Genomic DNA, 26,355 nt, shown 5'->3' on the forward strand with positions numbered 1-26,355 from the left:
GAGCTCTTCCATCTGCTGCTGCTGGCAAGAGGCAAGGGAAGGGAGAATGTCACATGACACACAAGTAGTGGAGCCAGCTCTCCTATATTCATACCCTTGAGGCCATTTCACCTATGCCCCTGATAACAGGGTCAGTTCCACTGTGCTGCCCAGGCAAGGTGCAGGGCTCACTCTCTCTAGGGCAGCCGGTAAGGAGCAGGGAAATCTGGCCATTTTAAATTAGGAGAATTCCTCGTTACTTGAGGCAATTCTTATGCACTGGAGGAAACACACAGTCTAACAGTTAGGGAAGAAGGCTATGCAGTCATCTAGTTGAGACTCTTCTCAGATATACCTGTTCTATATACTGTAAAGATCTACTTGTTTATTTCATCTGAGTCTCATTCTCTCCGTCCACAAAATCAAGGCAATGTCACCTACTTCCAGATTACTGAAAGTAAAATCAGATAGAGTTCCCCTGCTCCCCAGCCCAAAAGTTCCAGAGCTACAGTGAGAGGTAAGGCTCAGACGCAGGTGCAAAGGACCTGGATTCAGCTCTCACACTCTGGACTTTCAGCAATGTTGCCTATTCAATAAAGCACTAACATATTTTACCCACCTTAGTACTATTTTATTACAAATTAAACTTTCTTTAGTTCTATAAAATTTTGTGTATTTTGAGTGGGTTGTAACAACACATGCCTATAATCCCAGAGGACCCAGGAGGCAGAGACAGAATAAAAACAATGAAAACTTGAGTTTTCCCATGTTTATCAGTATCAACAAAAATCCAGAAAGTAGGAATACCTTAAAAATACATATGTAACCATGACAGCACACACAATCCCTTCACAGGTTCAACTCAGACAAAATCCCAGTGCTGAGAAGGGGGAGTAGCATCAGATCTCATCCCTGACTGAGAAGCTATTTGCAATTGACACCTGCTGGCAGAAGGAGTGTCAGGTTTCTCCAATGGAGTGTCAATTCACAGTCCCCAAGCTCAGGAGTAGTGATCAACATAAAGCAGACTCCATGTTTGTTTGTTTTATGTTTGTGTGCACACACTAGAGAGAGAGAGATGGAGACAGAGACTTTTTTTTGTTTTGATTATCATTTTTTTTGAGAGAAAGGGAAAGAACATGAAGTTGGGTGGGTAGGAAGGTGAGAAGGATCTTGGAGGAGTTGGGGAGGGGAGATAATATGTGAAAAAATTTAATAAATAAAAATCATATAATTTATAAGTAATTTTTTCAACTTTATTAAAATCAAGGCCTGTTTTAGAAACTATTTGGAACTTTGCTTGCTTCGTGCTGGTCCTGGCCATGGCTAAAGTAATACAAAGTGACCCCCTTACGGGGACTCTAAGTCCAGACACAATACTTTCTCTCTCTGGCCTTGCTGAACTCTGTTTCTTGCCATTGCTAATGAGTCTTTGGCTAAGCACACTGTCCTTGATTGTGGCTCAACTATTCCTTTCACTTACATGACAAGTTCCTTGCAATCCCCTCTGCCCAGATGGTTTATAGATTCTGGTTGGGTCCTGATGTAACAATTTATTCTAGATCTGCAGGAAGTAGGGGGTGCTAACATTGATAGAGTGACTTGAATGTGTTAGAACTGTGTGGGTATGCACACATGTGCTCATGCATGTGGAGTTCAGAGGTTGATGTTAAGGACCTTCCTCAATTGCTTTCTACCTTATTTTTTGAGATAGCATATCTCACTTAACCTGGAACTGTAATTCAGCTAGACTGACTGGCCTGCATGTCTCTACCTCTCCAGTGCCAGGATTATAAACATGCATGTCACCCTGGGCCTTTTTTCATATTATATTTAAAAATTGTTTGTTTGTTTTTCTAGTTTTTTGAGACAGAGTTTCTCTGCTTAACAGTCCTGGCTGTCCTGGAACTCACTTTATAAACCAGGCTGGTCTTGAACTCACAGAGACCTGCTTTGCTGAAAATATATTTTTAACTGAACTAGAATTACATCACTTTCCCTTCCCCTTCTTTCCTCCAATCCCTCCCAGCTATCTTTCCTCGAAGCCCTTCCATGTGTCCTCCCCCTCTCACGCTGGCAGCCATTTTTCTTTATTATTGTTACATACATGTGTGTGTGCACAAATATAAATATATATAAATACAGCCTGCTGAGTCTGTTTTTGTGGTTAGTGTGTTTATAGTTTCAAGTCTGCTTGCTGCATTGGACAACCAATAAGGGGGGTCATGCCCAGGAAAGGCTAGTTCTCCTTCTCCCAGCAGTACTTAGTTGCCTGTAATTCTTGGAATTGTTTAAGTCTTATTTCTGCAGCCATTTCTGGTGAGACTGATTCACTTAGTTTCTCTTTATGGCCCTCTCTTCTCAGCTCCAGGTAACTCTACTTATGTTCTTTTTGTGTGGGTTTACTTAAATTCTTAATATTTCATATAAATGGAATCATACATCACTTTTCTGCTTTCACTTAGTGCAATGTTTTTGTTTAGGTTTATCCTTGTTGTAGCATTTTTCAGCCTTGCATTCCCTTCTATGGTTGGATAATATCCCACTGTGTGTATGTTCTATAGTTTATCCATTCGTCCATTGATAGGCATTTGGTTTCTACCTTTCAGCCGCCAATAGTGCTGCTATGATCACAATGCACACATACAAAAGCACCATTTCTAGGTAAAAGGAATCACATTTCCTTCATGGCAAGTGCTAGCAGAGAATGATTATTCAGAAATTTGGGCAAACAGGTAAATTAGGTATTCTTAGGGGCATATAAATAGACATATTTCTCTCATTAGGATAAATAAGGACAGATGGAGGCATCATTGTGTTTCTATATAATGTGTGATTTAAAAATAAGATCTAAAGCAAATTGAATGCATGAGCAAGGTAAATGGTTTAGGTAACAATTATTTATGAAATGAAACCTCTTAAAAAGAGAGGAAGACGGACAGCAGCTTCGTATGCAATGTGCTATACTCCTGTTTTTAACCATAGATTTCTTGAAGCCTAACATAGTAATTTAGCTGCATTCCCATTAATATTAGTGGGAGTTTCAAAGTAAAATCCCTGCACATGTCTTTGAAAATGTCTAGGTCAAAGTAAACCGTTAATGAAAAGCTGTTCTTCACTTTCAGTGAAGTAGTTTAGAAAGCGCCTCCCTGTTCCTCATAGAAGTGCTGTGGAAGGTCACTGATTAGAGGTCATCAGCTCTAAAGCAAGAGCAAAGGAAAATGTATTAGAGAAGAAACGGAGTTTCCCCAAAAGGAAAAACACAAGAGTTCATGTTTCATGTTGTTTTGCAGTAGCAAAGGACAGTGGACCCTTTTCGTGGACCCTTGAAGCCAGGTGCATGTGATCAGGGATAGAGACATGCTAAGGTGAATTTTAATTAGGACTAAACTGTGGTATTACTCTTTCATAGCCTGAACATCTGTTCCCTTCAGAAATGATGATTTATGCAGGCGATCAGAGCAGACAGCTTGCTATAGCTTATGTCACGGCTAGTGGGAAGCTGGAGAGGCTGGGGGTAGCATTTCAGAAAACCAGCATCTAAATGGAGACTGGCCAGTGTGTATGACATAGGAAATAGGGATAAGGGAAGCATGATGTGTCCATCTTTAAATTCTGATGCCAAATACTGACTTGAATTAAAAAAAAAAACCTATCTTCTAGACCATCTGTTGTTAACGAAGAAAGTGACTTGGACAATGCATGGGTTGATGCTTCCCACTGATGTCAAAAGACAGAAAACCAAGCCTGTACTTTCCAGAAGGATGAAGACACTTGCTCAGAAGACCTCAGTACGAATTCTAGTCTTTAAGAATGGCCTGGGGCAGGATGGGCATGAGATCACAGTGGGAAAGGAAACAATGAGAAAGGTAACTGTTCTGAAGTTGAATTATGAATCAAATTTCAAAGTTTATGTCTTTTGATGCATATTGACTTTAAATAACTGAAATATTAAGAAGGTTTACATATTAACTGAAGTATTCACCTGTTTAGAAGTGTGCTCATAGCATTGACAACATGAATTATCTTAACAAAACTATGACATTTACTTGATCAACATAGTTGACCATTTTCCTAATAAAAAGTTACATTTATGCTAGGAGGAAGTTTCTAGTTGGTTCAATATTCTATAAGATATTGAAGCTAGTCTAACATATCTTCAAATACCAAACTGCCTCTTTTCATTTGTCACAAAACTAAAAACACTGTGTATTTCTTGAAAGTATAAATAAACTCTGAAATTATGTTTAAAATAGTTACATTAATTTAAGGAATAAATTTGGATAGACCTGGGATAATTATGTAATAAGCACACTTAAAAACAATAGTTTGAAATACAACTTGTCATTTGAATGTGAACGTATATCTTTTAGAAGTTTTTTGTTCATTCTGGGTCATTTCTTTAAAAAGGTATTTATTTTCATCTATCTGTCTATCTATCTATCTATCTATCTATCTATCTATCTATCTATCTATCTATCTATCAGTCTATTTCTCTCTCTCTCTCTCTCTCTCTCTCTGTGTGTGTGTGTGTGTGTGTGTGTGTGTGTGTGTGTGTGTGTATGTGTAGGTGCCTGTGGAGGCCAGAGGTGTTGACTACTACTGGAGCTAGAGTTACAGGCAGTTGTAAGCAACCTGGCAACCTGATGTGGGAGTTGGGGACCAAACTCAGTGCTCTTTCCCAGCACTATTTGCTCTTAATTACTGAGCCATTACTCCAGCTCCACCCCCCCCCCCCCCGCCGCCACATCATCTTGGTTATCAAGGAACTAATGAGAATCTGAAGATATATTTTATAGGTAGATTTTTATTAATTTTTTATTTTTTATTTTTTATATATTTTTTTTATTTTACAATACTATTCAGTTCTACATAATAGCCACAGATTCCCTTGTTCTCTCCCTTCCTGCCCCCTTCCCCTTCCCCCCAGCAAACCCCCATTCCCACCTCCTCCAGATCAAGGTCTCCCCGAGGACTGGGATCGACCTCATAGACTCAGTCCAGGCAGGTCCAGTCCCCTCCTCCCAGATTGAGACAAGCGTCCCTGCATAAGTCCCAGGTTTCAAACAGCTAACTCAGGCAATGAGCCCAGGACCTGGTACCACTGCCTAGATGCCTCCCAAACAGATCAAGCCAATCAACTGTCTCAACTGGATCAGAGGGCCTGATCCAGTTGGGGGCCCCTCAGCCTTTGGTTCACAGTTCATGTGTTTCCATTCATTTGGTTATTTGTCCCTGTGCTTTATCCAACCTTGGTTTCAACAATTCTTGATCATATAAACCCTCCTCTTTCTCACTAATTAGACTCCCAGCGCTCCACCAGGGGCCTAGCCGTGGATGTCTGCTTCCAGATTCCTCAGTCCTTGGATGGGTTTATGGCACAACTATTAGGGTGTTTGGCCATCCCATCACCAGAGTAGGTCAGTCCTGGCTGTCTCTCGACCATTGCCAGCAGTCTTTTGTGGGGGTATCTTTGTGGATTTCTGTGAGCCTCTTTAGCTCTTTGTTTCTTCCTTTTCTCATGTGGTCTTCATTTACCACGGTCTTCCTATTCCTTGTTCTTCTCCCTCTCTCTTTGTGGCTTTGATCCTGTCTCTGATCCAGCTAGGATCTGCCTCCAGCTCTTCTTCGATCCCTCGATCCGCTCCGCCCTCTCGCCCTTCATTGCTCCCACTCATGTCCAGGCCAATATGGCGCTTTCTTAGAAAATTGGGAATCAATCTCCCCCAAGATCCAGCTATACCACTCCTGGGCATATACCCAAGAAATGCTCAATCATACCACAAGAGCACTTGCTCAGCTATGTTCATATCAGCATTGTTTGTAATAGCCAGAACCTGGAAACAACCTAGATGCCCTTAAACTGAAGAATGGATAAATAAATTGTGGCACATATACACAATGGAATACTACTCAGCAGAGAAAAACAATGACATCATGAGGTTTGCAGGCAAATGGATGGATCTAGAAAAAATCATCCTGAGTGAGGTAACCCAGACTCAGAAAGACAAATATGGTATGTACTCATTCATAGGAGGATGCTTGATGTGGAACAAGGATGACTGGACTGCTACTCACATCACCAGTGAGGCTACCTGGAAAACGGGACCCCAAGAAAGACACGGAGAAATGATGAGATCTACATGATTTTTATTAATCTTAATCATCTTAGTAATAAGAGTAACTATAATTCTTTAGTTATATATTAGAGACAGGGACACAAGCATCATGTTTAGTTTTGCATTCTGTCTTTACTACCCATTGATTATGAGACCTCCCTCGGATTACTGCACTTCATTGGGCCTCAGTTCCATCACCAAAAAAGGGGAATAACAGTATTACCCCTTCACAGAGTTGCTACAAAGAATCACTCTTATGTAGTGCTTAGAGTATGATGCCTGGCATCAGAAATGTCCCAATAAATGTTTCTTTTTTTTTCATCTTTAGGATTCATAAATACACATCTCATAGAAATTATTTTTCTTATTAGTAGAAAACCTTGCTATGAACTCAACAGGTATCCATCTTTGGTATGCATACTTTCATTGTATGGAACTGTTTTAATTTGGATATTACTCAAAACAAATGAATGGTTGGCTACTTATTTTATGGTTGTTTTATAACCACAGTCAATAAAGAACATTGTGCCTGCTAGTTTTATGTCCACTTGACAAAAGCTAGAGTCATTGGAGAGCAGGATGAAAAAGATATGGCTGTTGGCTAGCCTGTAGGGAAATTTCTCAATTAGTCATTGATAGGGGAGAGCCCAGATCATTGTGAGTGTGGTCACCCCTGGGCTGGTAGTCTTGGGTTCTATAAAAAAGTGGGTGAAGCAAGCCTTGGCTAACAAACCCATAAGCAGCACTCCTCCATGGCCTCTGCATCTGTTCCTATCATATTTGATTTCCTGTCCTGACTTCCTTTGGTGATGAACAGTGATGTAGAAACGCAATCCAAATTTGCTTCCTTTTCCCCCAAGTGGCTTTGGTAATGGTGTTCATCACAGCAATAGTAACACTAACTAGGATAAGCATCTACCAAGGATGTAGGAAGTCTGGCCTTTATTTCCTTTTACCTGCAGGTTTAGATTATGAATAAAAGATGGCATATTAGTCAATAGATCAAATTATAAAGATTACTGTAACATCTTCCCCAGAGAATCTGAAAAATGAGGAAGGATATATATCTTTTAGATTATTAAAATATAGTCACTCTTGTAGATAGGCACTGGATTAGATATCATCTTGAGTTTAGTTCAGCCTGTAATTCTATGTGGTGGTCATAAAAATGAATTAATAATCATCTTACAGGGACATGTTCTTAGCTGAAAGTTTGTATATAAATAAAACTGTCACTTCCGGTTTTTTGTCATCACCGAGCAAGTTATTTAAAATAGATGATAAAGAAATCGATTCTTTTTTCTTATAATTTGTGGAGTTTAAAGAAATTTTATAATTCATAAACCTCATGATAGAACATTACTCATATGTTTGTAATATGTTTGCCTAAATATAATTTGAAGAGTGAGGTTAAAACCAAAACTATGGGTAACAAAATGCTGGACTATGGGTAATGAAATGTTGGCCTTGGGAGTAAGAACATGTTGGAAAGAAACACTAAAGCTAGCTTGTAATTTTTCAGTAAGATTTTCATTTTGAGAGTGCTTTTGATAATCATAGGGTCATGCCCTACTTATAAATGAAATAAATGTGAACTAAGGAGCAGAAATAAAGAAAGGATGAAGAAAAATGACCGAGGTCAGGTGGTAAAATAAGGTGGTTAACTCAGAAAAGTCCTCTGAGGGTTCAGGATTCAGCAAAGGAGGAGGCTGCTTTAATAATAAGTGTGAAATCAGCAGAAAATCTATTCATTTTTAATGAAGTTAAGTAATTAAGAAATTTGAAATGAAGGCCAAGATAATAATATTCTCTAGTAAATTCTGGAGTACCGGAATTATTACATATAGATTTGAATCTATAATTTGCTACTTTTAGAATTCCTAGGCACAGCTTTAGTGAGCACATAATACCCATAATTATAGGATACTTCTTAAATGTGTGTATTCATGGGGTGATAAAGGTATTTCAAATCTGTATCATGAATGTCAAGTTAATGGAATTGAAAGCTTCAGATTTTTAACTTTTTAAAACTGGTGGGAAAGTTTTATTCTTCCCCAATAGTCTCTTAGATTAATTGTCAAAGACATATTAAATTGTGTGGATATTACATACAAGAATATCTCCTTTATGAAAAATGCTTTTTCCTCAGAGATTAATAATTGTTTCTTATTTTCACTTCGTGTTTTATAAACTTTATTGATGTCATGAAATTATACTTTTGAAGAAAACAATGAGAAATTAATGAAGTGAATGAAACAATGCAGGAGATCCCTTCTCCCCTCACTCCAGTTTACAGTGATTGTTCTGTGGCCTCTGTCTCAGGGTCTCTCATCACCTCCAACCTGGAGTGGCGGTCTTTTCCTTTCTCTGTGTACGTTCCTCTTTCCTGGTTCTCAAGCTCCCCTCTATATGCATTCTTTCTTGTGCATACCTTTTTATTTCTAAAGAATGAAATTTCAAAAGGTAATTTTTTTCCAGATCTTGAGAGATAATTTCCCCCCATAAATTGCTGGTTATTCAGTCAGAGTAGGTATTTTTTCAGTGTATAAAGTGACATCTTTATCTCTTGAGCAGTTTGTTGGATTATCCCTTTGGCAATATCCTTTTTCTTTACTCTTACTGTTCTGATTTTGTAGCTTCTACTTTCTAAATGTAAGTCATATGAAATAAACAGAGCTTTCCTGTCTGGGAGGTTTAGTTTGATGATTTTTATTTAATTTAGTTTTTACTTGATGATTTCATACATGTGCATAATATATACTGACCACTCCCTCCCTTCACTCCCTCTCTCCTTTCTACTACCTCTGTCTACCTGCCCCGTATCTGTACTCTCCTGTTTGTGTGTTTTGTGATCCACTGGGTTTATGTAGTATCTCCTGAGTGAGAACACAACTAGAAGTAAGTATCCATCAGCAGTCAACAGTTCGGCAGAGAGGAGTGTCCCTATCAGCTCCTCCCCTTTCTATGACTAACTATTGACCGTGAACTACTGAGTTTGTGATTGTAGTGTTATATGGACTCCAGAGGACAGTGTTTCATAGTCTTCACCCTCTTCAGGTTTTGGCATGTTTCCTACTCCCTTTTCTGCTGTGTTCCCCAAGTCTTAGAGGGTATGGTGTAAATGTTTATTTAGGACTGAACACTAAACCACTGTTTATTCTCAGCATCTTGGGCAGCTATGACTCTGATGAAGGCTGAGGGTAGCTTTTGTAAATGTGTGTGAACGTATACAGAGAGAAGACAGTTTAATGCTATGTTAATTTAGTCTCCCTACTTGGGCCTGTGACCTCACTAGGATTGGGCTGGACTGGTCTTGTAGTATCAGGTATGAATTTCCTCTCATGGTGTGGACCTCAAATCCAATTGAAGAGCAGTTGGTTATCTCTATAACAATCATGCCATTTTTGCACAAATGGGCACATCTTACCTACACGCTGGCAGGATAGATTCACATCTAGATAAGAACAATGAGGCTTTTTCTCCTCCAACAACCTGCCTAGCATTCTGGGACTTCAAAAGCTAGACAGTAGAAAGGCTTCCATTTCTTTTCCAGATTGCTTCCTCTGTGTCTCACAACTGAGATGTGAGACATCTTCAGCAATGTGGTCATATTCTCTACTTCTAGTGGACAACTTACAGAACTGACAGGGGCCTGAATTGTTTTGGGAGTCTCTGAGCCTTCCCTGAGAAATGCTGTGGAGGAGTCCACACCTGAGACTGGAAACTTCATTTAGGTGCCACTGCTTCTACGGATAGCATTAGCTACCATGCAAGATGCCTTCCTTCAGTCTCTCTTTTGTGTTTTTTATTTTGGTTCGAAGATAGTAGGTTTCCATATGGCTTTTTCAAACTCCCTTCAGTTTGGTTAAACTCCCCCCCCAACCTGAATTCATATCTTCGGAATCCTCTCTCCCTTACAGATTTAATCTCTCCCACCACAGTTTACCTGTCTTTATTTTCCTCTTACCTATATTCTACTGTTCCCATTCCCTTAAGGTGTCTCCCCATGTGTGTGTGTGTGTGTGTGTGTGTGTGTGTGTGTGTGTGTGTGTGTGTGTGTGTGTAAATGCTATGGTATACATGTGGAGTTAAAATATCAACTTCAGTTGTTGGTTTTCACCATCCACCATGTGTGACACAATTCTCTTGCTTGCCACTGTGCCCTCCTGGCTCGATGTCCCTTGAGTTTCCAGCGATTCTCACCAGAATACTGGTATTACAGATGCACACTGCCACCTCTGGCTTTATGTAGGTTCTGGGAATCCTAACTCAGGTCCATTCTCTTTTGCAGTAAGCATTAATGTTTTATGTTAGCTTATGACTTTCATTAAATACGAGTTAATCTTCCATCAGTAATTAAGAATTAAGAACTCAAAAATAGATTAAATTTCTAGTGGACACACATATGTCTTTGTAAGGAATGGGCCTGCTTGAAGATTTTACAGGATCTTAAGGGATGGGTTTTCTGGACTTGAGTTTTTCTTCGGCATGAGGTACGTAGATGTCATTGTCTGTAGACCTCTGTCTCTGTCAGCAGACAGAACTTGCCAATTTCAGCAGGCCAGCCAGTAATCAAGTGAAGGAGATTATGTGTAGTGTAAGTACGTGCATTTACTCCCCTTGTTTCATAGACTAGCTTCACTCTCAGGTCTCCCTGGGGTATCTGGTTCCCAGGTTTTCTGAATTACTCATCAGAGAAAGATGCGGTGTTTTTCGTGATGAAAAAGGCTAGCTTCTGGAAGGTTTGGTGTAAGGGAAGGGAAGGTAGCTGAGAATGTAGTTGTTTTCATGGAATCCATCTGATTTAACCAAAGTTTTGCAAGTACCTGATTTGTCAAAATTCTGAGTCAGAAGTTCTGAGATACAAATCCAATTCACTTTTGTGTCTCATTTCAATTTTTCTGCTGAATTATTTACTACTAAGTTATCTTCATTTTTTTTTTAAGGAAAAGAGACTAAGTGTTGATTTTTTATTTGATATTTGCAATGGATTTTTAAATAAAAGTTATTTCAATAATCTCTTTTTATTATACTTGACAGTTTTTGGAGAGTCTCTTGATATTGCATATTCTAATGTGAAGAAAACATAACATCATATTAATTAAATAGGAAGAGACTACTTCCTTCTGCCACACTTCCTACAAGCAGTGTTCTCACTTATGATACACAGAACATCTTCAATAGACTTCTCTGGTTTCCTGTATAGGATTCATTCCATTCTGAGCCTGTTGAGTTGAGAATGTCTTTGCCGTGGAGCTGGGAAATCTAAATATTCCCAAATATTCAAATGAGTCCCAGTACCACTAAGACTTAACAACTCTCCTTCCATTGGTTTTCAATATTTTTGCTCTTAATTAGTGCATAAAGCAGTAAATATTTATGGGTACCATGAGATTGTTATTTTGATGTGTTATATAATAATCATATCTGTGTAACATTGTTTCCTCAAACAATTCTTAGTTCTTTGTGTGAGAACATGGAATTTTCATAGTGCTATTTCTTGGTTTTCCTATGCTTCTTATATTGTTGATTGTTGGAGAAGAAAAAACTAATTAACTCCATAGGAAGTAAGACTTCAAGTTGCTAGATTATAATAAACACATAGTTCAGAAATCAGGAATTGAAAACACCTGCAAGTTTGCAGAAAAAGTCGTCTATGTATAGGAAATATGCTTTAGAAAATACAAATATGGTCTTGGATTCATATGCAAACATTTCATTAATTATTCTTTCATGTTATCACTGAATGTTCATGTAAGTATTCAAGCAACTACTTATTATATGTCTTGATATAAGTCATAGGATTTATGAGATGTCTTTAAACCACAGGAAAATCCTGACTTCTGTTGTTTTCCACATTCATTAATTTGAAAATAATTCAATAAGCTTAAACAAATAAAACCTTAAGGAAAAATTTAAATTTAAGAAAGGCCTAATTCAATTAAAACTATAATACTGTGAGTACATAATGTTCATACATGTAAACCAGTGGCTGTACAAGCAGAGAGTTTCCAATAATATTGGTAAAATAATTTATAGAACATTTAGAGAGATTAAAAAAGAAGCACCTGGAGTAACAAAGTTTGATTAAGGATGCTGAACATGGGTCCCGACAGGGGAAGTCATGCATAATTAGTGTGTTGGAAGTTCTCTAAGAGCTTTTTATGAGATTTGAGGGAAATTTTATTGATGCTAGTTATTACTATTTTAAGATCTATGATTTTTCACCTTATATGTTAAAAATCTGATTTTAAAATATGATGGCATATTTTTAAATATAGAATTTGATAACATTTTATTCACAAGAGGCTATATGTAGCCAATTGTCTTTTCTTATTTAATGTAAAATTTGATAATTATATAATAAGAATTTTTATAATGTTTTAAGTAATTATGATTGGATTTTTTTTCTTATGGAGTTCAGCCTATATATGAAATAAAAACAAATAAATTTCATTCTTAATATTAATTTAGTTTATAGGTTGTAGTTAAGTGTAATCATTAATATTAATTATGGACAGTACAAACAAACAATACATTGAATCTGAACAGATAAAATTTATTTTTTTGCTTTTCTTGTGGTTTTATTTTTATGTGCATTTTACATGTGTAATACTTTTTTTTTCTGGCTTTTCGAGACAGGGTTTCTCTGTGTAGCTTTGCGTCTTTCCTGGAACTCACTTGGTAGCCCAGGCTGGCCTTGAACTCACAGAGATCCACCTGTCTCTGCCTCCCGAGTGCTGGGATTAAAGGCATGTGCCACCACTCCCCGGCATGTAATATCTTTTTATGCCTAAGAACATTAGTATAAATATGATGATTAGATTCAATTAGCCTTATATGTACCCAATCACTAAAGTTTCTTGAGGACTTTTACCTGGTTTCTAGATAACAAACTCCCAGAATTGTATGAAGTCACCTAGTCATACACCTCGAAACACTGAGACTTAACTATTTAACTGCTATCCACAGTTGGAACAGTTGGAACTGGAAATTATTCTCTAGTGTCAGAGAAAGGAAGCCGCTACCCTCACAGCCTACCTCTGCTGTTGAAAACCAGAGAGCATCTGTTGCAAGATGGCCCTGAGGATTTTGACTTAAGATCACTATTATTAAAGCAGAACTTATAAATATTTTCCTCCTGGCAACATAAGGAAAATAAGAAACTACTTTGATTTTCCACAAGACAGTTTTTTAGGTCAGTTTTTGAAAATAAAATCGTATTGGGCTCACAACTTTTATTTATTTTTAAAAGTAAGTAAGTTTTTGTTGTAATGTCCAACTAGTATAGATATACTTCTTTCTATGTTCTGATCTCAAATGTGCTCTTATTTAAAAATGGTGTAACATAAGCATTGAAAACAAACCAGCAGACTTTTTTTTTCACTTGAATGGAAAAGCTTGTGTCAGAGAAGTCATCATCTTCTAAACCACTGAAAAGGGGGACAAAGTAGTAATTATTTTAGATATTAGGAAAAGTGAGCAGTAGATGTAATTCCCGAGAGAAAGGGGGAAATAAAAGTGAGTCTTACACTTTACCCCACCACTGATCTTCAGTAGTTTACAGATCAGCCTAGAGAGGGAGAATCCAAGAAAAGTGCAGAGGTGCCTGTGAGATGAAAGCAGACATGGAAAGCTCTGAGAGGCTAAAGTGGCTAGAAGTGTACAGAGCAGGGTTGCCGGAAAGAGTTAGTTATCTGGAGAATAGTTAATGAAATGGACATTGGGGTCTCCTTTTACATGGGGCTATTAGGCTGCTTACCTATAGTCTGAACTCCACAGTTATCAGAGAGAGAGAACAGCTAATGGGATTAAAAAAAGGAAACACTGTGGGCATACATGCAGGGTAAGGAGACATTAGCTCTCTGACATCTGGAGAGGAGAGATCTTACTGAACCTTTAGGGCATTCGTGAAGCTCCTAAAACAGGTAGACTGTATCCAAGAGAAATGTAAATCAATAGACGCTGACAGCAAAAAGAGTTAACAGAAGACTATTCAAAATCTGTGATAAATTTGATTAACGCATTAAAGAAAAATATGAATATTATGTGAAAAGAAATGGAAGCTAAAAACAGAGCTAATGAAAAGGCTCTGGGGACATAAAGGAAGAGGGGGTTGGAAGATGTAAGAGCTGGAAGCTGGGAAGGAGACCCATGAGCTCGTAGTCACAGTGCCTGTTTGCACAAATGCTTCCCAAGAGTGGCTTCACCACCAGTCCGTCTAGGTTGAGGGAGGGACCCATGAGGCCCCACCCCTCCCAGAGGAGCTATAGACAGTTAAAGTTTGGAGAGAGAGAGAGAGAGAGAGAGAGAGAGAGAGAGAGAGAGAGAGAGAGAGAGAGAGAGAACCATATTCCTCAGTGGTATAGCCACTGGTGTTTAGCTGCTCAAGAACATAAACTTCCCAGACAAAGCATTTTGAGACAAAACCCTCCAAAAATATTAGTGAGCTTGTTTTGTGTTGGCCATCCACTGCTGGGCTTGGGGCCTTGCCTTAAGAGTAATTTATATACCCAATGAGACTCCATTGGAGAAAACTAATTTTTCCTTTGCAAGTAGTTATCAATTGGAGATAGCTTCTGGGCTAGAGATACGGGCTTGTGCCAACTCTCTCAGCACTGGAATGTCATCAGGCCCAGACCCATGAAAGCCCTGTGCATGTTGTCATATTCTCTGTAAGTTCATATGTGCATGGGTTCTGCCATGTTTGGAAGGCCTTGTTTCCTTGGTGTTCTCAATTCCCTCTAGCTTTTACAATATTTCTACCTCCTCTTCTACAGGATTCCCTGAGCTGTGAGGGGGAAGGAATTGATGGAGATATCCTATATAGGACTGATTATTCCAAGGTCTCTCACTCCTTATACATTGTCTAGCTATGGGTCTCTTTGTTTATTCTCATATACTGCAGGAGGATGCTTCTTTGGTGATCACTGATCTGTGAGTATAGCAGAAAGTTGTTAAGGGTCATTTCATTGCTACATTCCTTTAGCAGAACAGTAGTATTTGATTTTCCCCCTAGGGCCCTGGCCTATCTAGTCTCAAGTTCTTGGCCACCCAAGCAGTGTTGGGAATGGATTCCATCTCATGGAGTGGGTCTTAAATCCAATTAGATATTGGTTGTTTAGTTCCACAAGCTTTGTGCTACTATTGTCCTAGCATATCTTGCATGCAGGACATCATTGTAGATCAAAGGGTCTGTAGCGGAGTTGTTGTTTCTCTCTCTCCTTTGGTAGCATGCAAAGTGCTTTCCAGAACCATGAACACTAGTCGGTAGGGGTGAAGGCTCTACATAGGCATAAGCTCGACTACTCCATGTTGAGTGAGTTGCGTAGGCATTGTCTTCAAAAACATAACCTTGCCATTAGTTTTTGGAGAGCAATCAATAACATTGTCAATAGCTTGGGTGTGTTCCCTAATAAACTTATCTGGGGGTCAGAGAATAGAACAGCCACTAGATTAGACATAGAGGGCAGAGAGTGGTAGCACACACACCTTTAATCCTAGCATTCTGGAGGCAGATCTCTGGATTCATCCATCTGGATCTCTGAATTCAAGGCCACACTGAGAACAGAGCCAGGCATGGTGGCACATACCTTTAATCCCAGCACTGGAGATCTCATGTCTTTGCTTGGGAAGGACACAAGCCTTTGATCCCAGGAAGTAATATGACAGGACACAGAAAAGTATATGAGATGTGAAGAAACAGGAACTCGTGCTCTTAAGGCATGAGGACTAGGAACTAGAGGCTTTTAAGCAGTTCAGCTGAGATCCATTCGGGTGAGGACTCAGAGGCTTTCAGTCTGAGGATACAAGATCAGCTGAGGAGTTGGCAAGGTGAGATTGGCTGTGGCTTGTTTTGTTTCTCTGATCTTTTAGCATTCACCCCAATATCTGGCACTGGGCTTTTTTTTTTTTAATTAATAAGACCATGTAGCAATTTGTCCTATACCTGGGATGTTTGGGGGTTCCTTTTGGCCAACAACTGGATTAAATATAACCCATTCCTGGAATTGGAAGCTTCATTTGGTGATGAGAGATATCCAGTTGGGGATTCATCTACTCCGCTATTTGATGATTCTATTTAGATCACCTTTATATATGTATATATTTTAGGAAGTGTATTTGGACTTTCCTTTGGACTGCCAGCTCACAAAAAATGACATGGAGACTTATTATTAATTATGAAAGCTCTGCCTTAACTTAGGCTTGTTTTTAACTAACTCTTATAACTCAAATTTACCCAGAATTTTTTTTAATCTACATTCTTCCATATACTCATTACCTCATCTCCATCTTGCCCATCCTGCTTCCTCCATGTCTGGCTGGCAACTCTGCCTTTCTTCTTCCCAGAGTTCTCTCTGTTTAAAAGTCCCTGCTATACCTCCTGCTTAGCTACTAGTTGTTTAGCTTTTTATTAAACCAATTACAGTCACATATCTTTAAACAGTGTAACCAAATATCTCACAATATTTCACTTTTTTTGTCTAAATAAAAAGAAAAGGGCTTTATCTCTAACATGGTAAAACTATATACAATAAGAATAATTATCAGGTAAGAATTACATTTATAGCATCCAGTCCATTTGCATTTGGCAAGTTCAGAGGATTACTCCACTATGAAAACTATCTTGGTTAGTCCAAAGTTTTGTATCTAATTTGCCTTCTATCATAACTAAGAAAAACTTTAACTGTAACTATCCAGTCTTCAACTCCATCAAAGACCCTAGAAGGATATAATATTACCTGAGTAAGCAGGAAGTACAGAGCAAGCAACTGCCAAAACTAAGAAATGACATAGACATCTGGCTGCCTGGACAGCCACCCCAGGGTTCCTCTGTAACACTGGAACATCCATCTTCAGCCTAAGGTCCTAAAATATCTGACAGATTTTTCTGTGAAGCAGGAACTTTAAAGGACTGTCCAGCCTTGTCTTGACAAAGTTTGGCAGTTGTCTTCTTTTGTGTCCTACTTGTCCAATTTGGACAGCATACTGTCAGCAGTTGAGGCAAGGGTAGATTCTTACCCAAATAGCTAGCTTTTTCCACAAAGAAAGCAAACTCCATATGGAGGTTCTGTGATGCCCATCATCCTTTTGTAAAGTAAATTGGTGCTGCCAGGAGCAGACATGTCTCACTGTCATGAAAAAAACCTATGTTATTAAAACATTAAAATGTCATATTCTGTAGGTCTCTGGTGTTTGAAGATCATCTATTTGAAATATGACTCTGATTGACCTTGAAAACATACCTAACCTAAATTTGATTGTTATAGATAACTAATTATTAATCTGTATTTCTTTATCTTCCTAAATAGCTTTCAAGGACTAAAGCTTTACATTACATTTTTAAATGAGCTATATAAGTATGATAGTTTAACAAAAAAGAAACATATAATACAGTATAACAAAAATAACCCTAAATTTGTATCAATATACAAAAATCCATACCAATGTGACATTTGAAACTAGTAGTTGCTTTTTTAGCTTTAAAGTAGATACAATAATTTACTCCTTTGTCCTATAATTTCTATACTATATCCTCCTTTTTCCTTTTAGAAAGAAATCTTTGAATCTAATCTCCTTTATTTAGCTTTCTCCCTGACCATGACCAGTAACAATCAATCCCCCTAAATAATGACAAACAACCATAACCCACTGAATGACCAAAAACCACCCACCCAACCTCTTGGAAATGTAGGCTTCCTGTTCTCTCAACTGTTTCTTGTTGTCTGGGGATGATGGCATCTTTGGGGGACCCTGAGACAATTAGGATACTGGTCAAGTCTTGGGAAAACTATCCATAACATTTGTTGTCCAGTCTCTGTGTAATGGGAAAACACAAGGTTAATTTGTAGTCCTGGCTAGAATAGTTGCTGAGGTTGAACCATCTCATCCAGCAGCCTTGAAGCTGTTCAGGATGTAGAACTGTGATAGAACTGCAACAAGGGCACTCTGAGAGGCTGGATCACCTGGGCCACCCATTTGCATTGATGTCTAATCCTCTTGCTCTGAAAACACATGAACTTTCAAAGGTAATGCTATATATCTGCATTAGCACAAGTATGGACTGTGCATTATACACAAGCCAGCCAAAGATGTTTTTTTGTTTTATGTTTGAGCAGGTAAAATATATGTTACCTGCCTTGTAGTTTTTCTAGGTTTCTTTCTTTATGTCTGTATCCAGGATTTTCAGGGGATCTCCCCTGATCAAACCCGATGCTCTTTAACCTTGAACAAATCCACAGCCTTTCATTTTTGGTGGAAACAAAAGCATAACCTCTTCCCCAAAGCAATACATATTCTGACTTCCATTTTCAAGTTAAGGCATTCCTAAAATATCTAGGCTGATTTAATTCAGCAGTCCCTTCCACAATCCAATGTCTCTCAGCAGCTGTCATTCTCTGTTCATTAGCATCCAAAACATTAAAAATCAACAAGACACCATATAGAATCCAGACTCTCTGTGTATTTTCCATTTTTATGTGGCTTATCTTTTTATATTATTTTATTCTCTCTTGATTTTATCTTATTACTTAATAAGTATTTATTTTTATATGACTGTCTATACCCATTTTTTTCTTTTTTAAGCCTATGCACATTTTTTAAGTACAATGTAACCTGTTTAGAGGGTTTTTTCCCAAGAAAATAGCATATTTTTCTTAAGAAAAGTTGTATATGTCAACATAGTGACTACTAATAAATGTTCTTAGCAATTGTATTCATAATAATCCCAAACTGAAAATAACCCAAAGTTTATCAGCTGATGGATGGATAAACTGTGCTAATTTATATCAAAGAATGTTCAGTTTAGCACATGGTGCTGGTGTATTGTTTAGCACATGCAGTTTAGCATTCAGTTTAGCACATGCAGCTGGCTCCAGCCTGCAGACAGTGCACAAGTTAATAAGAAATAGTTGTTCTTATAAATCAGAGTCATGTTCATTACTAGTGAGAGCAAATAATTATATCTCACTGTCTTTTTGTCTGCTACCTTTATAAGAACAAGATAGAGAACAATTGAACAAATGTGCTCCAGGACTTATCCAGAACCATATATTCAATTTACTTTACATAATGGATACAAACCCAAAACCTGGGATCATCAGGTTAAAATAGTGATGATAAGTCTGACTCTAACTTGTAAAACATTAGCCTTGGCAGACATTTAAGCTACTATATGCATTTATGTTTTTAAAATTTCTAATCTGTTGATAGTCTTTAAGTTAGCAGAAAAAGATCTGTAGAAACAGATCTCTCAACAGATTCATGATAAATTGGAGTTCTTTTCCACTGAGTATGTACAATTAATTGCAAGAGGTGAAATATTTTTAGTGATTCAAAGAATTAATTTCATAATTATCCATTCATCTTCACAGTTTTCTGCCTGATAAATTTATTCTGAATTCTTCCCTGGGTTCCTAATTAAATAATTAAATGGTAAGCTTTTATATTCACACAGTAGAGCTGTTGTAATCTATTTGCTGGACAAACATATAATGAATCAGGACTGCCATCATCTGAGAAACATACATCCTCTCCTCAATTTGTTTTCTAACAGATACATGATTTAGTGTCAAATAGTAGAGAACTCTTTTTTCAAACAGACATAAGCAAAAAGAAAGTAAGGAATCCAGAGGGAGGACCACTGTGCATAAGGAGTGATGGGATTCCGGCCTGGTTCTTGGGACTCTTTGGTTGTTCCAATGTTGGTATAAGATGACTGCCATGCAGCGAGGTTCAGTTATGTCAGGACAGAGCAAAGGACAACTCTCCTTATGGATGAATATGCCTTTCTTGAAGTCCCTTCTCATGTCTTATTGGCCTAAACTGGATTTGTGTGTCCATCCCCAACCCACTCACTGTCAGTGAGCTGGCTCTACAGCGCAGTAACTCTGACCAGTCACGATAATTGCAGCCTTCCTTGCATCAAACTGAGTCAGACGTACAAGAGTGAATCCCTAAAGATAATGTGTGCTGTGTATTGAGGATGTGGCAGAGACTGGGTACTGAGTAGGCAACCACTAGTATTGCTGTAAACGTGAAGATGCCTTTTTACTTTATTTATTTATAAGGCCTGTGCACTGTCACTAAAAAGAATTAGTTTTGCTAGGCTGGTCACCAGAGTAGACCAGTCCAGGCACCCTCTGGACCACTGCCAGCAGACCAAGGTGGAGTCAATATTGTGGATTCCTGAGAGCCTCCCCAGCACCCTGCCTCTTCCTATTCCCATGATGTCCTCATCTATTATGGTATCTCTCTCCCTACACTCCCACTCTGTCCCTGTTCAAGGTTGATCATCCCATTTCCCTATGTTCTCATCCCCCACTCCTCACTCTCTGCCCACCCCCCAGTCCACTCATGTAGATTTCATCCACTTCTCCATCACAGAGTCATCCATGTGTCCCTCCTAGGGTCTTTCCCTGTTAGCCAGCCTCTCTGGAGTTGTGGGTTGCAGTCTGACCATCTCTTCTCTCTCATTTAGTATCCACTTATGAGTGAGTACATACTATGTTTGTCCTTCTGAGTCTGGGTTACCTCACTCAAGATGACAATTTCTAGATCCACCCATTTGCCTGCAAATTTAATATCATTGGGTTTTTTTTGTTTTTTGTTTTTTGTTTTTTTGTTTTTTTTACCACTGAGTAGTACTCCATAGTGTATATTTGCCACATTTTCTTTATCCATTCTTCAGTTGAGGGACATCTAGGTTGCTAGCAAATAACCTAGCTGTCATCATAGAGCCTTTGTCCAGTGACAGATGGAGACAGATACAGAGATCCACGACCAGGCACCAGGCTGAGTTCCAGGAATCCAATTGATGAGAGAGACGTCGAGATCATGATGGGAGGACGTGCAGAGATGACTGGCCACACTAGTGGAAATCCATGAACTGTGGACTGGTGGCTGTGGAGCCCCCATGGGACTGGACTAGGCCCTCTGGACATGGAAGACAGTTGTTTGGCTCGAACTGTTTGGGGGGCGCCCAGGCAGGGGGATCAGGATCTGTCCCTGGTCTATGGGCAGGCTTCTGGGAATCTGGTGCCTGTGGTGTGACACTTTGCACAGCCTTGGTGCAGTGGGAAGGGACTTGAACCTGTCTAGGCTCAGTGTGCTGAGCTCTGCCGACTCCCCATGGGAGACCTCTATTTGGGGGATGTGGGGTGGCTTGGGAAAGAGGGCTGGGGGGTGGGAGGAGGGAGGAGGGAGGAGGGGGTGTCTGTGGATAGCATGAGGAGTGAGTAGAAAATTTCTTTTTATTTTATTTTATTTTTTTTTATTTTACAAAACTATTCAGTTCTACATAATAGCCACAGATTCCCTTGTTCTCTCCCTTCCTGCCCCCTCCCCTTCCCCCATTTCTTAATAAAGAAAAATAAAATAAAATAAAATAAAAATAAAAAAGAATTAGTTTTTTCAAAAAAGAATTTTGAAAAAAATTCTTCTGGAATTACCCTTTAACTATAGCATAATTTTATAAAATTGTTAACAATGTTATAAACAGCATTTATTAGAATGTTTATAAAATATAAGATTAAGAATAAAATGAGTTAAATTAGGAATAACATATATTAAACTGAATTCATTTGATAACCCAAAATATTTTTAAGACTACTTAAGTCTACCAAGTACCCAGGATATAGTGATGAACAAAGGTAGCCACATGCTGTCCTCATGCTTTTAGTCTGGAGATAGACAAAGACATTTGTAAAAATAACGCTTAAATGTAGACAGATGGTGCAGGGAAAGCTTCTGAGATGAGAAACAACGGACTGGTGGTGGGAAGCACTCCATCAGTGAACACAGCATAGGAAAAGGCTCCAGGGCACAGTGAGCAAGATGCATTTTGGGAGTAGGAAGGTTAGTGTCATGCCAGTCAGGCTGCATCACTGTGACATAAAACAGAGTAAGTGTTGTTTTAGTTCATAGTCTGTTGTTATTTCTGGCCCCACAGTCAGGCAGAACAGCATGCTGCTGGGAGCATGTGGCGGGAGAAATACTGAGTAGGTATTAGATAGCTTAAAGCTTAGCAGATAGTTGAAGATGAATGTATTGACATGGGAGTTGTCAGGAATGTATTTTTCTAATATAAATGGAAAACTGAAGGAAGCAAATACAGAAAGGGAATAGATACAGCCCCAAGCACATGTCCCCAGTAATGTGTTTCTTCCAACCAAGCTCCACCTCGAATTAACCATTTTGGGAGTCCATCAAGGGATGAATAAATTAGAGCAAAGCCTCAGAAACACATCAGTTAGCAAACAAGTCCCCATGCATGGTACTTTGTGTTTAGACTACAGCAGCATGGGATGAGGGAGTGTGACTTAGAAAGAAGCTTGCAGACTTTTTCTTCCTTGTCATCTGAAAGCCCTGAAAAGTCATTTAAAGGATTTGAGTTAGGAAAGTAACAGAGGGTAACCAGGCTAATGATTTTAAATAGATGAGTTTAATGTTTGGTAGAGAATGAATTGAGTGCGTCAGAATAGAGGCAGGCAACTGTTAGCTAACTATTGTAAGGGTCCTAGCAAAGCGCAAGGGTGTGTGAGTTAACACGGAACATCTATATGGACTTGTATGATCTTTAGAAGATGAGAAATGACAAGCCTTGTGATGGCATGGATGTGTGACATGAGGAACAACAAAATGTCCTGGATTGTGAGGACAGCTTTAACTCTGGGTAGACACTTTCCTTTCCCTAGAGCATGGGGTTCTAGAGCACTAGTCTTGAAGAAGGATGAATAGTTTTCAGTATGGGATATGGTGACCCTGGAGCCCATTTCACACAGGCAGCAATATTGAGTAGATATTACATGGACAGTCTCAGGATGAGTATATCTGTTTGGGAGTTTCCAGTATACAAAAGGAAGATGAAATTTCATGGCTCTGTCTTAAGAATGCCTTAGGAGAAAAAGTAGAGCCAGAAAGAGCAAGGCCTAGGGCTTATCATGAAAGACTGTTGTGAAGACAAGATTCACAAGTCTATAGAAAGGAGCAGAAGAAATAGTGTTTAGGAAGAGAAAGCAATCAAATGATGCTCATAATTCAAATAAGTGAGAGTTAAGAAATATCTTTATCCTTATCCGTAATCTTTTTTCTTTTCTTTCCTTCCTTCCTTCCTTCTTTTTTTTTTTTTTTTTTTTTTTTTTTTTTTTTTTTTTTTTTCACATTCTCTTTAACATCTCAGGTTTCTCTGTGTAACAGTTCTGGCTGTTCTGGAATTCATTTTTTAGACCAGGCTGGCCTTGGACTCACAGAGATCCTCCTGCCTCTGCCTCCCGAGTGTTGGGATTTTAGGTGTGTACACCGCCACCTGGCCCAGGGAGGAGGGGCGTAAATCTTTGAGAAAGCTATACTTGGTAAAATGAAAGCTAGAAAGAATGGCTTGAGAGTGAGTGGGAGAAGAGGGGATGTGAAGAGAGGCCATAGGCAGCTCCCTGCAACACCCCTGTGAAGGGGGAGGGATGGCTCCAGAGACACGTGGAGCACAGGAGCACAGTAAAGACAACAATGAGCAACACCAGTGAGAAAAGAACAGCTGCAAATACTGGACAGGGAACTGGTGGATAATTCTTACTGCTTAAAATGCCAAGAACAAATGCTGTTGAAAGCGTGCTTACATTACACAAGAGGGACTCCTCTCACTATATATAATACAATTGAGAGAGAAAGACAGTGGCTAAGGAAGTAGGCTTGTAGCTTTGGCAAGATGAAGAAGAGGCTCAGTCTTTTCTCTATGTAGTTCATACAACCTAGTGGAAGAGGATGGAGAAAAGGAAGCTTGGTGGAAATAACAGATGGGTGACAGGGGAAGCATACACTGTGCAAAGTGAGAGACATATGGACAAAGAAATGAAACTGCAGTGACTGAGCAGTGCTTATGGACCAAGGAGGATGCTGAGGACTGTAATCATACCGGTATGTTCAGTTTTGTGACTTTCTTCCGTGGCACGAGGTTTCTCAGTATGTATATGACAAGGACAGCAAGATCCACTCGGATATAGACTTTTGTGACAAATGTGAACAAGGAAGAGTGACTGCAGTGAGGAAAGGTGGTGGGTTTGAATAAGATTCTAGAAAGAATGTGACAGATAAGAGAAGTAGTATCTTCTCACGGTAGAATAAATAAGTGGTGAGCATAGAAGGCATCAAGAATAATGTGAACATCCCTTGGAGCTTGAATGCACAGCTGTCTATCAAAGAGTAGCTAAGCAGTCTGCTGTGGGCTGCATGCCCTACCTCCCCCCTTTTCTTTTCCATCCTGCCTCCCTACTTCTCTCCCTTCATTCCTCCCTTTCTTCATCCTTTCTTTTTCATTCTTTTAAAATACTTCTGTGTACTTTTAAAAGTCAACAATTTAAATTCCTTTTCCATTTCATATTTTAGAAATCAACAAATTTTATTTTTCAGTGTAATTGTAATAACTGTATTGAAATCATTTAAATGTATATTTAGTTTAACCAGAGCTTAATACAATAAATTATTTTATCCTGTATAGGTTTTAGATGCCTGCACATGAAAATGAACCTAGACTCACAGGCCAGATATATTTATGATATGAATGGTAGAAAAATTGAAGATATTTCAGAAGGTAAGTGACAAATATTTTGTAACTCCTGTGATATGATTTTGAAAGAAATTTATAGGATTTTTCCCTTTAAGCATTTTATAGAAAAGAAAAATCAATAATTTAATTGTAACATGAATAAACATGATATTCTTATACAAAGCGATACTGTGTGTAATATTCACTGTGTGAAAATACCTTTCAAGGGGCACCAGGATTGTAAGAATCATTTTTTTGCCACAAGTTTGAGTTATTTTTAAAGTTGAGCACTTAAAATTTAGTGAATTGCTGTGGATACCATTCTATATAAATAAAACACTGATGGCCAGTGACCAGACAGGAAGTATAGGCAGGACAAGGAGAGAGGAGAATTGGGGAAACAGGAAGAAGTGGGAGAGACACTGCAGCCACCGCCAGGACAAGCAGCATGTAAAGACGCCGGTAAGCCACCAGCCACGTGGCAAGGTATAGATTTATAAAAATGGGTTAATTTAAGATAAAAGAACAGTTAGCAAGAAGCCTGCCACGGCCATACAGTTTATAAATAATATAAGCGTCTGAGTGATTATTTTATACGTGGATTGTGGGACTGCGGGGCTTGGTGGAGCCTGGAGAAAAGCCCTCCAGCAACAGTGAATCATAAGTTAATAAACAATCTTTGACATATCTGGGAGCCAACATCTAAGAGAAATTATTGGGCCTCAGGGTATGGCTCAGTGGCAGAGTGCTTGGCTGTACAAGGCTGTGGGTTCAATTCCCAGAGAAGAGGGGAGAGGGGGAGAAGGGATGGAGGGGGAGCAAAAGGGTGAGGCCAATCTCTAGAGGTTATTCAGGTTATTTCAACTTGGTTAAGAGGAAAGATTTACATTTAGAAATTTGGATTTATTTTCTTTCCACATGTGGCACAACAACATTGCTTCTCTACAGCACTCAGGCAGGCTGAGGCAGGAGGTGCACAAGTTTAACCACTGGTCTGGACATGATCTCAAAAGAAAAGATTTACTGACCCACATAGTGAAGTAGTAACAGACACTGCTGCTTCGTGGCTGCCAGAGGCGTTCAGATGCATGCCTCATGCTTCATGGGTCCCAGAAGTGTGTGTGCTATTAACACATTTTAATGCATGCCTCACTCTGTGTTTTTGCATACTTAGAAAAGCTTATGTCAGCTGAAATCAGCTTATGTGGCTACTAACACTGGACTTAAAATACTTGAAGAGACTAATCCAATTGGAGGAACTTCCAGCCGTTAGCACTCCTCGTCACTTAATATTAGGTTCTAAGAATTGTTTTTCTTTGTTATTGTGATGTTGTGCATTCACTGACTAGAGTCCCTAATTTTCTGTTGATTATCTTGCCAACCTTGACTTAGGAATGGTCAATTTTTATGTAAAAGATAACTTCTGGTTTAAATAAATAAATGCTAATGCTCTTGATTTCCTCTGGCTTTTTTGTTGTTGTTGACTTTGTATCACATCAGAATCTAATAAGGTCTAATGTTAAGTTCACAGCAGGTTTCTCTCAAAAGCACAGATTAGCAGTTGTACTAGTGGTTAAAAGCAACAGGTAATTCTTTTCCTGCCTCCTACTTCTGTTATAGAATTATGTCTACTTTCAAACATCCCTCCCGTGTTATGAGAAATGAGCACATTTGTCCAACTTTTTTGTATCTTAACTACTCTAGCAAATTAATACATTT

The 26,355-nt window shown here is 38.8% G+C and overlaps 1 protein-coding gene across 1 annotated transcript in view; it reads left to right on the forward strand.

The window, feature by feature from the left end:
• The window catches only part of Dcdc1 (doublecortin domain containing 1), a gene marked incomplete at its 5' end in the record, with an annotated part of 409,318 nt that overhangs the window by 59,530 nt on the left and 323,433 nt on the right, over nt 1–26,355 (forward strand). Inside the window, 3 exon segments of the mRNA XM_037204436.1 lie at nt 3,643–3,848; nt 24,589–24,604; nt 24,607–24,681. Coding sequence (XP_037060331.1) covers nt 3,643–3,848; nt 24,589–24,604; nt 24,607–24,681 — 297 coding nt within the window.

Source organism: Peromyscus leucopus, chromosome 4 (genome assembly GCF_004664715.2).
Source record: "Peromyscus leucopus breed LL Stock chromosome 4, UCI_PerLeu_2.1, whole genome shotgun sequence".
In the NCBI taxonomy this organism is placed as follows: domain Eukaryota; kingdom Metazoa; phylum Chordata; class Mammalia; order Rodentia; family Cricetidae; genus Peromyscus; species Peromyscus leucopus.